At 58.0% G+C, this 13,752-nt stretch overlaps 1 protein-coding gene across 4 annotated transcripts in view; it reads left to right on the top strand.

Annotated features, from left to right (window-relative positions):
• LOC121151154 (high density lipoprotein binding protein) overlaps positions 1-13,752 on the top strand; it is a 42,970-nt gene that overhangs the window by 20,549 nt on the left and 8,669 nt on the right. The window contains exons 1-14 of one of the 4 annotated variants that reach the window (XM_040972388.1): positions 366-649; positions 2,096-2,157; positions 2,676-2,788; positions 4,455-4,612; positions 5,193-5,408; positions 8,465-8,671; positions 8,800-9,015; positions 9,543-9,749; positions 9,851-9,958; positions 10,793-10,897; positions 11,108-11,186; positions 11,946-12,085; positions 13,018-13,122; positions 13,232-13,345. In XM_040972388.1, the coding sequence (XP_040828322.1) occupies positions 2,713-2,788; positions 4,455-4,612; positions 5,193-5,408; positions 8,465-8,671; positions 8,800-9,015; positions 9,543-9,749; positions 9,851-9,958; positions 10,793-10,897; positions 11,108-11,186; positions 11,946-12,085; positions 13,018-13,122; positions 13,232-13,345 (1,731 nt within the window). In that variant the 5' untranslated portion in view covers positions 366-649; positions 2,096-2,157; positions 2,676-2,712. Of the gene's footprint in view, positions 1-365; positions 650-1,255; positions 1,370-2,095; positions 2,158-2,675; positions 2,789-4,454; positions 4,613-5,192; positions 5,409-8,464; positions 8,672-8,799; positions 9,016-9,542; positions 9,750-9,850; positions 9,959-10,792; positions 10,898-11,107; positions 11,187-11,945; positions 12,086-13,017; positions 13,123-13,231; positions 13,346-13,752 lie in introns of those variants that run through there. The other 3 variants (XM_040972389.1, XM_040972387.1, XM_040972390.1) reach the window with 3 other exon arrangements.

Here is a 13,752-nt window from a genome sequence, read left to right as displayed (position 1 = left end):
CACCCCACCATAGGCGTTCGGGGGCTTTGTGGTGCTGCCCTCCAGAGTTGGCAGTCTGGCCGCGTCGTTTATCCACGGCTGACCACCATAAGGCAGCAACGACTGTCTGGTCTGCCTCCATGATCTCTTAACTGCACCTGGCTGGGCTCGGTCGCAGACTGCACCCACCTCCCGGCTCCAGGAATGGCTGCCTGCGTCCTGCCCACTGCGGTGTGGCCTGGTCTCCAAGTGTCCGTGGTGGCCGGCTGCCGTACCCAAGTCTCCTTGGGACACTCCGTCGGGGGACATGCAGCCCTGTGTGCAGTGCAAAGGGGATAGCCCGCGGCGCGTTTTAATAGAAGCCGCGCTGGGAGCAAGAACGCAGCTGCAAACTTTCGCGGTCTGAGGCGAGCACCCACCTGGGCGCGGAGAGGCAGCCGTCAGCCTGCGCCTGTGCCGGGCCTGCCTGGGGTCGGTGCTGGCCGCCTCCGGCCAGGCCACACAACTTTGCGAGCGGGGCAGGACTCCGGGGGCGCTGGGGCCGCGGGGCGGGGCGGCTGACGTGTCCCGGCGGGATTGGAGCCGCCGCCCCATATAGCAGCGCCCGGCGCCACCGGCCGTGTCCCGGCTTCTCCCGCGCGGCTGGCCAGCGAACGAGCGAGCGGACACGGTGAGCGCGGCGACGTGCGGGCGGGCCGGGGCATGGGGCTGCCGACGTGGAGGCTGCGGGGCCGGCTGCCCTGGGCGGCGTGCGGGCGCCCGCTGTCCCGGCGCGGCGGCCAGAGTGGCTACGTGTCAGCACCGCGAGCGGCAGCGCCCGCCCCGCAAACTTTGCCGACTCAACGCCAGCCTCCCGGAGCGCTCTGGGCTCCGCGGGGACCCGGGCCGGCCGCGCGGGGGAGGGGCGTCCGACCCGGGCCGGCCGGGACGCGGGCCGCCTCCCCTCCCCCTCCGGCCGGGCGCCCCTCCCCCGCCCGCCCCGTGCCGGGCCGGGGTCCCCGGGGTCGGGCCGCACCGCCACCTGCCCCTTCCGGCCGGCGACGTGGTGGGGGCGGGCCGAGCGCCGCCTGGACGGGCCCCAGGGGCGCGGAGGCCGAGGCGGGACGGAAAAATACCGCGTCTGGAGGCGGCGCTGCGGCCCCTTTAAGCGCGTCCCCGCCCGCGGCGCCCGGCTGCTGAGGTGGCGCCTGCGAAGTTCCTGCGCCGGCCTGGCCGCGGGCCGCCCGCCGCCGCCGCCCGCAGGTGGGCCTGGGGCTCGGAAGTTACGGAGAAAAGTTCCCTGCGAGGCCCCCCTGAGGACCGGGGCGGGCGGGGCGGCTCTCCTGGGACCACCCCACCTGGAAAGTCGCTGGCTCGCTGGGCCACGGCCGCGCGTGGACCCCTCAGCCCGGTCCGTGCTGGGGAAGGCAGCGTGGAGCGCCCAGGGCGGCGGGGGACTGGCGGGGGCCGGGGTGCGTTGGTCTGGATTTGGGAAGTGAGCGAAGGCTGCCGGGTGGACAGGCGGCCTGCTGCGGAGCTAGCCTCTTGCCCCTCTGAGCTGGCACGGTCTTGCTCTCCACCGCCCAGTCTGTGGGTGGGAAGGCCATCAGACCCCCGCGGCCGGGTGTCCAGGGCACCTCTGAAGGCCGGCAGGGGCTGGTGGCCTCTCCTGCCGCCAGTCCACGTTGTCTACAAGGAGGGGAGGCCCTCTTGTTTCCTGGAGGGTCTTGATGCCTCTTAGATGGCCTAGGAGGTTACTTAGGATCCCAGTTTGAAGGGCAAAGAGGAGCTGCATCCAGATCTCCCACATGGGGTCAGGGCCTGGGTCCTTGGGCATCCTCCAGGGCTTTCCCTGGGCATTAGCAGGGCACTGCATCGAAAGTGGAGCAGCTGGAACTCGGACTGCTGCTGTGGTGTTGATGCGCAGTGCTGGCGTTTAAGCCCCCGGTGGCCTCTGGTAGCCCTAGGTGACTGGTGTGCCTACCTGATGGTCAGCTGTGTGGCGGGAGGGGGGCAGGCTAAGGGACAGCAGCGTGCAGCCAGGATCCTGCTTCCTGGTGGCGGTGACAGCGGAGGGGGGGACCTGGCTGGGGAGACAGGCTTGGTGACTGTCCTCTTGCTTCGCCCTCCCACACAGCCCAAGCTGGGAGGCTGACAGGCGCCTCGGGACGGACTTCCTGGCTACCGACCGTTTTGCTGGTGAGTTGGGGCCACCTGAGGACTGGCTGGGAGCACACGGTCCCTAGCCTCACGTGCGCCGATCAGCTGCCATGAGCTCTGCTCTTAAAAGGAATCCGTTTTCTCGAACTTAGGGAGAGGTCTGGTTGTGTTCTGTAAGTGGAACAGCCATCTTCTCCTTTGTATTAAAGCACTGTTTTGTGCCAGGACACTACAGATGGCTGCTTGCTCTCTGTTGTAGTTCTCCCTCTCGGTATTGGGGGGGGATCCCCTGGGGGGTGATAGGCCGGCAGCTTGTGTCCAGCAGTGGGTGTCTGCATAGCCTCCCGGGCTTGTCCCACTGTCCTGGGGTGCTTGGGCCTAGTGGGGAGAGGGGGTGCCAGCTCTCCTGAGACCCTCCTCCCGTCTCGCCCTTTGAATCCCTTGTTGATCTGTGGGGGGATGGGAGCTTGCCTCAGGTTGCCAGTGCAAGAACAGGGCTCCAGGGAAATGCTGAGGCCGGCGCTCACTTGGCCCTCCTGGTTTCTTCTCCGCTGCAGTCACTTCCCCGGACTGTGCACCTGTGTGAGGCCAGCCATGAGCTCCGTCGCGGTCCTGACCCAGGAGAGCTTTGCTGAACACCGAAGTGGGCTGGTTCCACAGCAGATCAAAGGTAACGTCCTGGGGTGCTCTCCCTGGCTGTCCCCAGGCACTGGGTACTCTCCTGACCGCACGTACTCATGGGCTACCCTGTAGCAAGGCTGAGTCTCCGAGCCTAAACCGGGACTCTGAGCCTTGGCATTCACACTGTTGCCTGGTATGGGGAGTTCCTGTTGGGGCTGGGAGCCAGAGGGGGGAGAGTGGACCCTGTCGTCTGAGCCCTTGTGATAGCTGGCCAGCACTCAAGAGGCCACAGAGCCTCAGCTTTCTGATTCGTGCACTGAGTGAGGGGCAGCAGGTACAAGATTGTTTTAGAATAATTGCTCTAATCTGATGTGTGTAAAGCATTGCCATTTGAACAGATGTGTAGTGGAGGGTCTGGTGTCTATGGACATCCCAGGAGTGGCGATTCAGATGCTTGTTTTCCTGCTGGCCATTAGTCCTGTGGCTCCCGGCTGTGGCATCCCCACTCCAAAGGTCACCTTCCCTGCCCCCTCCTTGTGCTGGGCTGCTGGACTTGGCCCAGTGCTCGAGAGCAGGCTTTCTCCGGGTCAGCCATGTCCTTGCTCTCAGAGACCAGGGTGTGAAGAAGTGAGCCGTGGTGGAAGACAAAGTGACGAATCATTAGGGGACCTTGTTTCTGTACATCTTGCCACCTGGTGTGGAGTTCAGAGCAGACAGCTGGCATGGCTGTTGGCTTTCTAGCATGTGTGCCTGTGGAGTGTGCCTCAGAGGCACTCCTAGATAGTTCTAGGCAGCTCCATTTTATTTTGCAAATCAATTTTAAAAAAATACTTGTTGGGGCTGGTACAGTGGGTTCCTAGCCGTTTGCCTGCCAACACCAGCATCCCACCCTAGTGCCTCTCAGACCTGGTGGTGCGTCCTGCTCATTCACCTGGGGAAGCAGTAGGAACTGGCTGTTGCAGCTGTGTGGGGAATGAACCAGTGAGTGGAAGCTGTCTCTCTGGAACTCTGCCTTCCTAATAAATAATAAATAGGTCTTCAGAATAGAATATTCTAAAGGCAGAGTGATAGGAAGGAACAGCCAGAGACCTTCCAGCTGCTGCTTCCCCCTCCAGATAGCTCTGGCAGCCAGAATGGCCGACCCTGAGAGCCTGAACCCCGCCCTGGTCAGGGTCTCCCTCATGGAAGGCCAGGACTCCAAGCACTTGGGCTTAACAGGTGTGGTAGCTAGCGGTCAGGGTTTGAACTATAACTCTGATAGTGGAACTGGGCCATATTATAACCTGCTCTGTCACATTGCTGGCCCTGTGTTTTGCAAATTTAAGCCTCTCCATCTCTACCAGCCCCTACCCCTATCCCCCTTACACCATTAGGGTTAAGGTTTTGTTAGGGCCTTGCCTTCATGAGGGTGCCCTGCTGTTCCAGTTCCTGTGCACGCTGTCCTGGGGCAAGGAGCACATAGCAGGGTTCCTAAGGTTTGTTCATTAGGGAGGGAGAGACACAGTTCCCATGTGCTAATTCACTCCCCAAATGACTGCAGTGGCCAAGGCTAGGCCAAGTGCCACGTGGTGCAGAGGCCCAAGCACTTGAGCCCTCTCCCGCCACTCTCCCAGGCCATGAGCAGTAAGTAGGATGGGGAGTGGAGTGACCCCTCTGTTGGTTACGGCATAATGCTAAGAGTACTGTCACCCATTTCGTCCATGCGGCTGGACCAGTTGCCACTTTAAATTCAGAAGAGGAGAGCGACCCTCCAACCTACAAGGATGCCTTCCCTCCGCTTCCGGAAAAGGCAGCTTGCCTGGACAGTGCCCAGGAGCCGGCTGGAGCATGGAGCAACAAGATTCGGCCCATCAAGGCTTCTGTCATCACTCAGGTAGGAGCCCTCCTCGCTCCTGGCAGGTTCTGCGTGGGATGATTTGGAATGTGAATGTGCAGAACTAAGGGTGCTTAGGGCGCTTAAGGTGAGGAAAGGCTGGTCATGAGAAGGGCTTTCTGGGTGGCAGGCAGGATTTGCAGGTCCCCAGTGCTGTCCACTGACGGCCACCCACTCACTGCCTTAACCTCCACTGCTGCCCAGTCATGGTAGAAGATGGCCGTCCACGCATCCTCCTGTCTTCTTCCCTCAGCTCTGGGCTCACCTGGCTCTCACTGTCTGTCTCCTTGGTGGTTCCTGCCTCAGACTAGATAGCTGACTGGTGTTGCTCCTACATGGACAGCTCCTTTAGTGTTGGTGAGGAGGCCCTGTGCCCCCGAGGCTCACGTAGGCCAGGTCCTGAGACCAGCACAGGGCGGTGAGGGAGATGGTGTCTCTCCCACCACCCGTGGGAGCTGCCTTCCCCCGGACTCCCTGGCACTGGTAGCACGTGGCCTGCTTCTCTGGCTTTCCTCCTGCTTTGCTCAGGCAGGGACGCCCTGTTGACGAGCCTCTTCCGTTATGGGTCTTTCTGGAGCAGGTGTTCCATGTGCCCCTGGAGGAGAGGAAGTACAAGGACATGAACCAGTTTGGGGAAGGTGAGCAAGCCAAGATCTGCCTGGAGATCATGCAGCGGACGGGTGCTCACCTGGAGCTGTCTCTGGCCAAAGACCAAGGCCTGTCCATCATGGTCTCGGGAAAGCTGGACGCTGTCATGAAGGCTCGCAAGGACATTGTCGCCCGACTGCAGACCCAGGTGGGTGTCCCTCCAGGGCTGCGCTCCAGCAAGGGACAGTGTGCTGTGTGGAAGTAGGCCAGTGCCCCTCTAGCTCTCCAGGCTGGCCAGGTGCCTCCACAGGCAACAGTTCCAGGCCCTACCATGTGGTTCAGCACACACATCCAGCATGCTGATCTGAGCAGTGCCCTGCCTTGACCACCCTGGCACAGCACCGGCAGAGCCTCCATGGAAATACTTCTGCCACCTGCACCAGCCCAGGGCAGACTGCAGCTCAGGTCCATCTCTGTCCAGGCTTGTTTGTCCAGAAGTCTGTAATAAGAAGAGAGAGATCTTCCACCCTACCTCACTTCCCAGGTGGCAAATGGCCAGGGCTAGGCCAGGGTAAGGTAGAGCCTGGAGTTCTCTCCAGGTCTCCCATATGGATGCAGGGGCCCAAGCATGTGGACCGTGCTCCACGGCTTTCCCAGGCGGTTGGCAGGCTGTGAGGCAGAGCAGCCAGGACACTAAGCTGCACCCATGTGGATGCAAGGATGACGAGTTCTGGCCCCAAGGTCCATGTCTGACACACAGGAACTTAGGGCAGTCCCCGCCCTAGGTGGCTTCTTGGGATCTAGGCTGTGGTCTCATGTTTGGCATGCTCCTGAGGGCAGGACTGGGATGCCTTTGTGCTGGGGGAAGCATTCGTTTCCAGCCTATTCCTTGTTTTTTGTTTTTTGTTTTTTTTTGTTTGTTTTTTTTTTTTTTTTCTTAGAAGAAAAATTGTTTTTTTGTTGGTTGGTTTGGTTTGTTTTTTTTTTTTCTTTTTTCTTTATGTATCCATGTAAAAGACCAGTAGAGCATGAGTGCTCCTATCAGCCTGCTCACTCCCCACAGAGCTATAGTAGCCAGGGTGAGGCCAGGAGCTGTGGACTCCATGCTATTTTCAGAGTGGGTGTGAGGGACTTCAGTGCTTGAACCATCTTCTGCCTTCTTGAGAGCATTGGAGCTGGTCAGGGCTCTGACACTGCAGCGGGTGCTGGCATCGGAGCTGGTCAGGGCTCTGACACTGCAGCGGGTGCTGGCATCGGAGCTGGTCTGGGCTCTGACACTGCAGCGGGTGCTGGCATTGGAGCTGGTCTGGGCTCTGACACTGCAGCGGGTGCTGGCATGGCAAGCAGCAGCTTCACCCACTGTGCAGACCTGCAGGCCCACCATCCCGCAAAGTTCATAGAAAATGTACATGATGAGAAACGAGGCACTGAACTAAACACCTCTTCCTTCTATCTTGTACAAACTCTTTGGAGTGATTTATTACATATATTGTGCATTTACTTGTTTGTGACAATTATTGCTATTCATTCAGTAAAATTACTGGTTTCCTGAATCAGATCCAGGCTCTGTCCAGTCTGTGTTTGCACTTCCCATTTTTGTCCCCCCAGTCCCTGGCCCTGGGGCAGCTGAGGGCACGCAACCGTTGGGCTTGTGGAGCTGGGCTCGCATCCCCGGTCAGCTCGCTTGTGCTGTGGTGCGGCATGTAGCGCCTCTGAGGTAGGGCTTCCTGGTCAGCTGCTTCCCTTTGAGGTGGCTCTCGCCTTGCATGTTGGTGACCTGTCCTCGTCTGGTAGCTGACCCTTCACTCCCTAGCGTTGGCCCTGAGGAAGTGACATGAGGCACAAGTTTCTGGTTCAGACAAGACCTTGAGATCAGAGCACCTTGCTCTCCTGTCCTTTGGATTTGAAGTCATGTTCATTTGTTTCTAATTATTTTCAACTTTGAAAACTTCTCCAACCTTTATATGCTGTGAAAGTCACAACTGTAGGAAGGGGACTCCACACAACTGCACCCCACCTCACTCGCCTCTCCTCCAGGCGCCTCCTGCTTCTCTTCTGTGTCCGTGACGTCTTGGGGTCGACCTCTGGGAACAGGAGAGACGCAGAGATCTTCCACCCACTGGTTCACACCCAGATGGCTTAGCCGATCCAATCTGAAGGCAGGAGCCAGAAACTTCTAGGTCTCTCTCATGTATGTGCAGGAGCCTAAGGCCCTGGGCCATCCTTTGCTGCTTTCCAGGCCACAAGCAGGGAGCTGGGTTGAAAGTGGAGCAGCTAAGGCTGAAACTGGTTCCCATATGGGATGCTAGCTCTTAATGGGAGCTGTTGTCCTGGCCCTTGCAGAGCTTTTCCTGGTGCACTTGGTGTGTCCTGGCATGGGTTCCAGGAATGCGATGGCAGGTCAGAGGCCCACCATAGGTGATACCCCTCTTTTCTGCAGCTTGCAGGGACCAGGCATGGTGGAGCTGGGTACCCCTTATGGTGTCTTCAGTCCAAGGGCTTTCTGCCAGTGAACTGCATGTTTTTCAGGCTGTTTATCTTGTTCTGTTTTCAGGAGCTCATAAAACTTCAGTTTGGGGTCTCTGGTGTGTGTCTATCTTTCTGTCCCAGGTCTTTCATGAAAGGCTTCCTAGTTTAAGGTATTTTATTTATTTATTTATTTATTTTTTAATCTGAGCAGCAGAGAGGGTTCACACTCATCTAGAGAGACAGGTTGATAGCAAGCCCCTTTCTAGTAGTTCACCACCCAGAGTACTAGGCAGATCCATGCTTCCCACAGGTGTCAGAGAGGACCCACGCCTCGCAGGGGGGTCAGGATCCTGCACATGTTCTTGAGCCTGGCCACTGCTTCCCAGGTGCTCTGGCACAGGAAGCTGGAGGCAAGTCCAGCATTGGGCCTGGTGCCATGGTGTGAGCAATAAAGGCTGGCCCCAGGTTTCCGACTGAATGCACATAGTGCCTTCTGTGTAGTGTGTCTCCTGAGTGAAGCTGTCTTTCTCTGGATTCTCACTTTTTTCCATCATAAACATCAAGAATTTAATCAAGCCATAATTTTCCCTTGAGAGGTGCCATCATCCACCTTTTCCTGCACACCTGTGTCGTGTGTGACACGGGGGAGGTCACCCTGGTCTTCCGGTCGGGGCAGGCGTCCCAGGAGTGGCACCTTCAGTCTTCGTGGGCAAGGCTTGCCCTTGAGGCTGGTGCTGTGTTTAGAGCACTGTGGAAGGAAAGGGTCTAGCCTGCAGTGCCCCTTTTCTGTTCCAGGCCTCAGCCACTGTTGCCATCCCTAAAGAACACCACCGCTTTGTAATTGGCAAAAATGGAGAGAAACTGCAAGACCTGGAGCTAAAAACTGCCACCAAAATCCAGATCCCACGCCCAGATGACCCCAGCAATCAGATCAAGATCACTGGCACCAAAGAGGGCATCGAGAAGGCTCGCCACGAAGTGCTGCTCATCTCTGCCGAGCAGGTGAGCTGCACCCCAACTCACCCACGCTGCTGTGTCCTCATCAGGCCCAGCCCCTCCTGCATGCTTGCCCCCTGCACAGACCTGTCTTTCACTGCGCCCAGCCCTTCTTGTCCACCTTGCCTCCCCAGGACAAGCGTGCCGTGGAGAGGCTGGAGGTGGAAAAGGCCTTCCACCCCTTCATTGCCGGGCCCTACAACAAACTGGTGGGTGAGATCATGCAGGAGACCGGTACACGTATTAACATCCCTCCCCCCAGCGTCAACCGCACTGAGATCGTATTCATGGGGGAGAAGGAACAGCTGGCTCAGGCCGTGGCTCGCATCCGCAGAATCTACGAGGAGAAGGTAGGCAGGGGCCAGCCCAGTAGACATGGGAGTTTGTGCGCAGAGAAGGCCTGTGGGCCCAGCGGGGCCTCTCCTGTGCTCCTTGCACAGCACATATGTGTGAGCCTGTGTGGGCGCCAGGGTTAGCCCACACGTGGGCTGCCCTGCGGGAAGGGGTAGGGTGTACTGCGCTGCTCGGGGCTAAGCCCTTGAGGCCTACAGCTTTTTATGTTTTTGAAAGCTCTCAGTGTTCCTGGATCTTGAGGTTGAAGGGCTTGGGGTTGCAAGATGGAGGGGAACCCAGTTTCTAGTTCCATGTTGGGGACCGCTGCTGCCTATGTCCCCTCTACTGCAACTACCCTATTCATGGCTTGGTTCATTTATTCATCCGTTCATTAGTTCTCATCTCTTTGAGAGGCAGACAGCCTGCCCCATCTGCTGGTTCACTTCCCAAATGCCACCAAGGCCAGAGCAGGCTGAGACTGGGGCAAGGACTCCTGCTGATGGGCAGGCACCCCAGGCTGAGTACCTCTTGTTCTGCTGTGTAGAAGAGGAAGACCACGACCATTGCGGTGGAGGTGAAGAAATCACAACACAAATATGTCATCGGCCCGAAGGGCAACTCGCTACAGGAGATCCTGGAGAGGACTGGCGTATCTGTCGAGATCCCACCCTCAGACAGCCTCTCCGAGACAGTCATTCTTCGAGGCGAGCCCGAGAAGCTGGGGCAGGCACTAACAGAAGTCTATGCCAAGGTGACGGGCCCTCCAGGCCTCAGGGGATGTGCCTGGGTGGAGGAGTTGCCACTGCTGTGTCCACATGACTTATGACACAGAGATCGGTTCCCATATTGTAGGCCAACAGCTTCACCGTCTCCTCCGTGTCTGCACCATCCTGGCTTCACCGCTTCATCATCGGCAAGAAGGGGCAGAACCTGGCCAAGATCACTCAGCAGATGCCAAAGGTTAGGACCCCCTACACTGCCCCAACTGCATGGTGGTACAGACTGCCTGGGGCTGCCAGCTTCGTGGGCCGGGGAGGACAGGCGCATTCTGACGTGCACATTGTTGTTTCAAGGCTCTGTGATTGATAAAGTCCAGTGACTGTGGTCTGACAAGAGACTGTGACACACTGAGCACATGTGGGGTGTGCCCTGTGAAGACTGCTGTGTGCTGTGAAAGGGAGCCCTTATGCAGACTGGCCTGTGTGCTGTGAGGGAAAGTGCCCATGTGCAGACAGCGCTCGGTACCTGTTTCTGTGTCACATCTTGTCAACTCAGCAGGATGCTGTAGTAGCTCAAGGAAATGCCCCTGAAAAGGAGAAACCAGAAGCCCCAAGATGCCTTGTTTATTTTCTCCTCAGCCCTAGTTTCCAATGTTCTTTAGTCATCGCAAAGCTCCACCTTCCCATGGTGAAATTGTCCCACGTAGCTCAGCTGTTTAGGTGTGCCTCTGAGTTGATCTAAGTGAAGCTTGGTTCTTCTCTGTCTCCCTCTGTCCTCTGTCTTTGCAGATGAGCAGCCTAGAAGGACCCGTGAATAGTGTTAGGGCTCGGGTGTGGTCCAGGTCAATCACAGCCCCAGGGACTTTGTAGTTTTTGGCAGAAGGACTCATTGCAGCATTTCCCTGCAAAGTGATGATCTGGGAACCCAGTCTTCCCTTGGGCCACACCTGGTGTTGGGCACTTTGGGATCTGCTGTCTGAGCCCCCAGGGGTGAGCCTGAGTCCTCACCAGCTTGTCTGTGTCCTGGCGTGGCAGGTCCCACCCCAGTGCTCATCATCTTGTCTTGGTGTGGCAGGTTCACATTGAGTTCACCGAAGGAGAGGACAAGATCACCCTGGAAGGCCCCACAGAGGATGTCAACTTGGCCCAAGAGCAGATCGAAGGCGTGGTCAGGGACTTGGTGAGGCACCTTGTGGGAACGGGGTGTCGGGTCCTGGGGGAAGGCAGGCTGATGCAGCTCTGTATCTGAAAAGAGGGGTCGCCTGGGGGCCCAAGGGCATGTCCCGAAGAACTGGAGGTCGCAGTAAGCATTTGCTGGACTTGGGGTTTGGCTGACTGCTGAGGACAAAGTGCGTGCCTCTGACCGCCTGCCTCTCTGCCCCTGCCCCAGGTCAACCGCATGGACTACGTGGAGATCAGCATTGACCACAAGTTCCACAGGCACCTCATTGGCAAGAGTGGAGCCAACAGTGAGTGAGGTGGTGGGCATTGTTCAGGGCTGGTGGGCCATGGATTGTGGGCGGACTGAGATTGGAAGAAGGTGGCCTGATGACCTCAGGGCAACCTCTCACAGTGTTCTCCATGAGACAGTGAGTGGGAATGTTCCAGGCTAGGCTGTGCAGCATCTGGCTGGTGAGTGTGGCCCAAGGGTATTCCAGACTGGCTTACCACTGCCCACACTGCCCGACCCCGCGTGCTCGCTTGACGTGGGTCTGGGCCCTGGTCTGTGTGGTGTGCGCTCCTCCCTGGTATTGGGCCTGGTCCAGAAACTGGACTTGGTGCTCACAAGTGTGGTCCTGGAGAGGATCTGCCCACTGGGTGCTTGTGGTCAGGGCATCATCTGCCCCAGCCCCAGGTAGGTGCGCATGCATAGCCTCTCAGGTCCTTCACCGTTCAGTGGTGGCAACTGCTCGCTCCTGGTGATGAGCTGGGGGCTGGAATGCCTGGATCTCAGACCAGTGCCCAGATGCGTCAGACTGTGAAGCAGCTGCAGGCTATTGATGTCATTTCCACTGAGATAGGGAATCCCAGCTTTGTACCTGTACTTTGGCTCTGTTTTGTGCTCAGTTTGAAGCTGTGGGCAATACCCCTGTGGTGACTGGGACTGAACCCTATGCCTGCTGAGGGTCACGGCCAGACTGGGTGCAGACCCACAAGTCCTGAGAGGAACTCTCCGCCCTGGGCTGCCTGACATCGGGTGCAAACATGTCTCGTTCTGTGTCTCTAAGTAAACAGAATCAAAGACCAGTACAAGGTGTCGGTGCGCATCCCCCCTGACAGTGACAAGAGCAGCCTCATCCGCATCGAGGGGGATCCCCAGGGTGTGCAGCAGGCCAAGCGGGAGCTGCTGGAGCTGGCGTCTCGCATGGTGAGCTGCCAGGCAGGCATATGCCTGTGTTGAAGAGTGGCCTTGTCAGATGTAGGGTCCGCTGGGGGTGCTGGCACTGCCCCTGGGCTAGGCTCCCTGGTACTGGCTAGGTGTGGACACACCCAAACTGGGGTGGATGTCTGCAGTGAACTAGCAGATGGGAGCTCCGTGACTGCCCCGTGGAACAGGTGAACAGCAAGGTTCAGGTGCACATGGAGCCCCACTCTTGTAGTCCAGGCTGTGGTGTAGCCTCCGTGCTCTCTCAGATTCTGTACACACTCCGCAGCCTGGGGTGCCTGGCCCTGTGTATTTCTGTCAGGTTCTAGCCCTGCTCTTGAGGTGCACTGCTGTCGTTTTAGGGCCACCTCTTAGATATTGCTTATTTGAAAGAGAGAATGCCCATTTATTGGTTCAGTCCCCACAGGGGTGCAATAGCTGCCAGTCCGAAGACAGGAGCTTCGTCCAGGTCTCCGTGCATGGCAGGGGCCCAGAGTTGGCCCATCTTCCACTTCTTTTTCCCAGGCCTTCAGCAGGGATCAGCGGGGACAGAAACTGGTGCTTATGTGGGGTGTGGCAGGCGTCACAGTAGTGGCTCCACCTGCTGTACCCAACCCCACACAGTTGTCTAAGCCGTTGCATAGAGCTGGGGCTCTGGATTTCTCCCTACTGAGCCAAGCGTTTTGCCTCCCAGTAGTGAACAGGCTCAGTTCCAGCTCTTAGCAGCACCAGAACTGGGCCATGGCTGATGGTGACTGCCGTAGTGGCACCTTGGGTGAAGGGAGAACAGCAGGTGTGCTGTGACAGGCACCATCAGCTGGCTGGGTGGCCTGCAACATGTGCCTGGCCCCTCGCCTGCAGTTCAGTGGCATCGTGGCTGTGAAGGGGCTGCTGCTGAGTGATGACATGTCTTAATGTCTTAATGGTCTCTGCAGGAGAATGAGCGAACCAAGGATCTAATTATCGAACAGAAGTTCCACCGCACCATCATCGGGCAGAAGGGAGAGCGGATTCGTGAGATTCGTGACAAATTTCCAGAGGTAGCAAAGCTTCCCGAGACACTGCCAACCCTCGGGCCACTTGGAAGCCTCCAGTGTCGGGGGTCCGGACCTTCCTGATGTTAGAACCCTCTCCCGTGGCTTGTTCCAGGTCATTATCAACTTTCCAGACCCAGCACAAAAAAGTGACATCGTCCAGCTCAGAGGACCCAAGAATGAGGTGGAGAAGTGTGCCAAGTACATGCAGAAGATGGTGGCAGATCTGGTGAGCAGACCCTGGCAGGTGGGCGAGGAAATCCAAATCTGCTTGTGAGGGCAGGCAGGCCTAGGGGTCCCACCTGGTGTCGAGATTCAGGGGGGGCTTCTGCCTCCTTTGGGGTCTTGATCCCAAAGTGTGTCCATCTCCCTCTCTGTGGTGAGGGGCGGGGAAAGTGAGTGAGAGCAGGAGTGAAATGAAGAGCCATTTAATGGCATCGTTTTGCTGGAGAGCTGAAATGGACAAAGGCTGGAGTGTGAGAGTGATTGACAGGAAGGCCCACGCGGCTGCGTGCTGCCCGAGCTTGGCTGCTGCCCTCACTGCAGAAGAGTCCGGCCTGGCTGTGCTGGCATTAGGACCTGCGGCCAGGCGTGACGTTGGAGGCGTGTACACTTTCCACAGTCTGCCGGGTGTCA

The sequence above is a fragment of the Ochotona curzoniae genome, unplaced genomic scaffold, assembly GCF_017591425.1.
Source record: "Ochotona curzoniae isolate NIBS_2020 unplaced genomic scaffold, NIBS_Ocur_1.0 contig_2294, whole genome shotgun sequence".
Classification (NCBI taxonomy): domain Eukaryota; kingdom Metazoa; phylum Chordata; class Mammalia; order Lagomorpha; family Ochotonidae; genus Ochotona; species Ochotona curzoniae.
The sequence above is the reverse complement of the archived record's forward strand: the minus strand, read 5'-3'. Positions and strand labels throughout refer to the sequence as shown.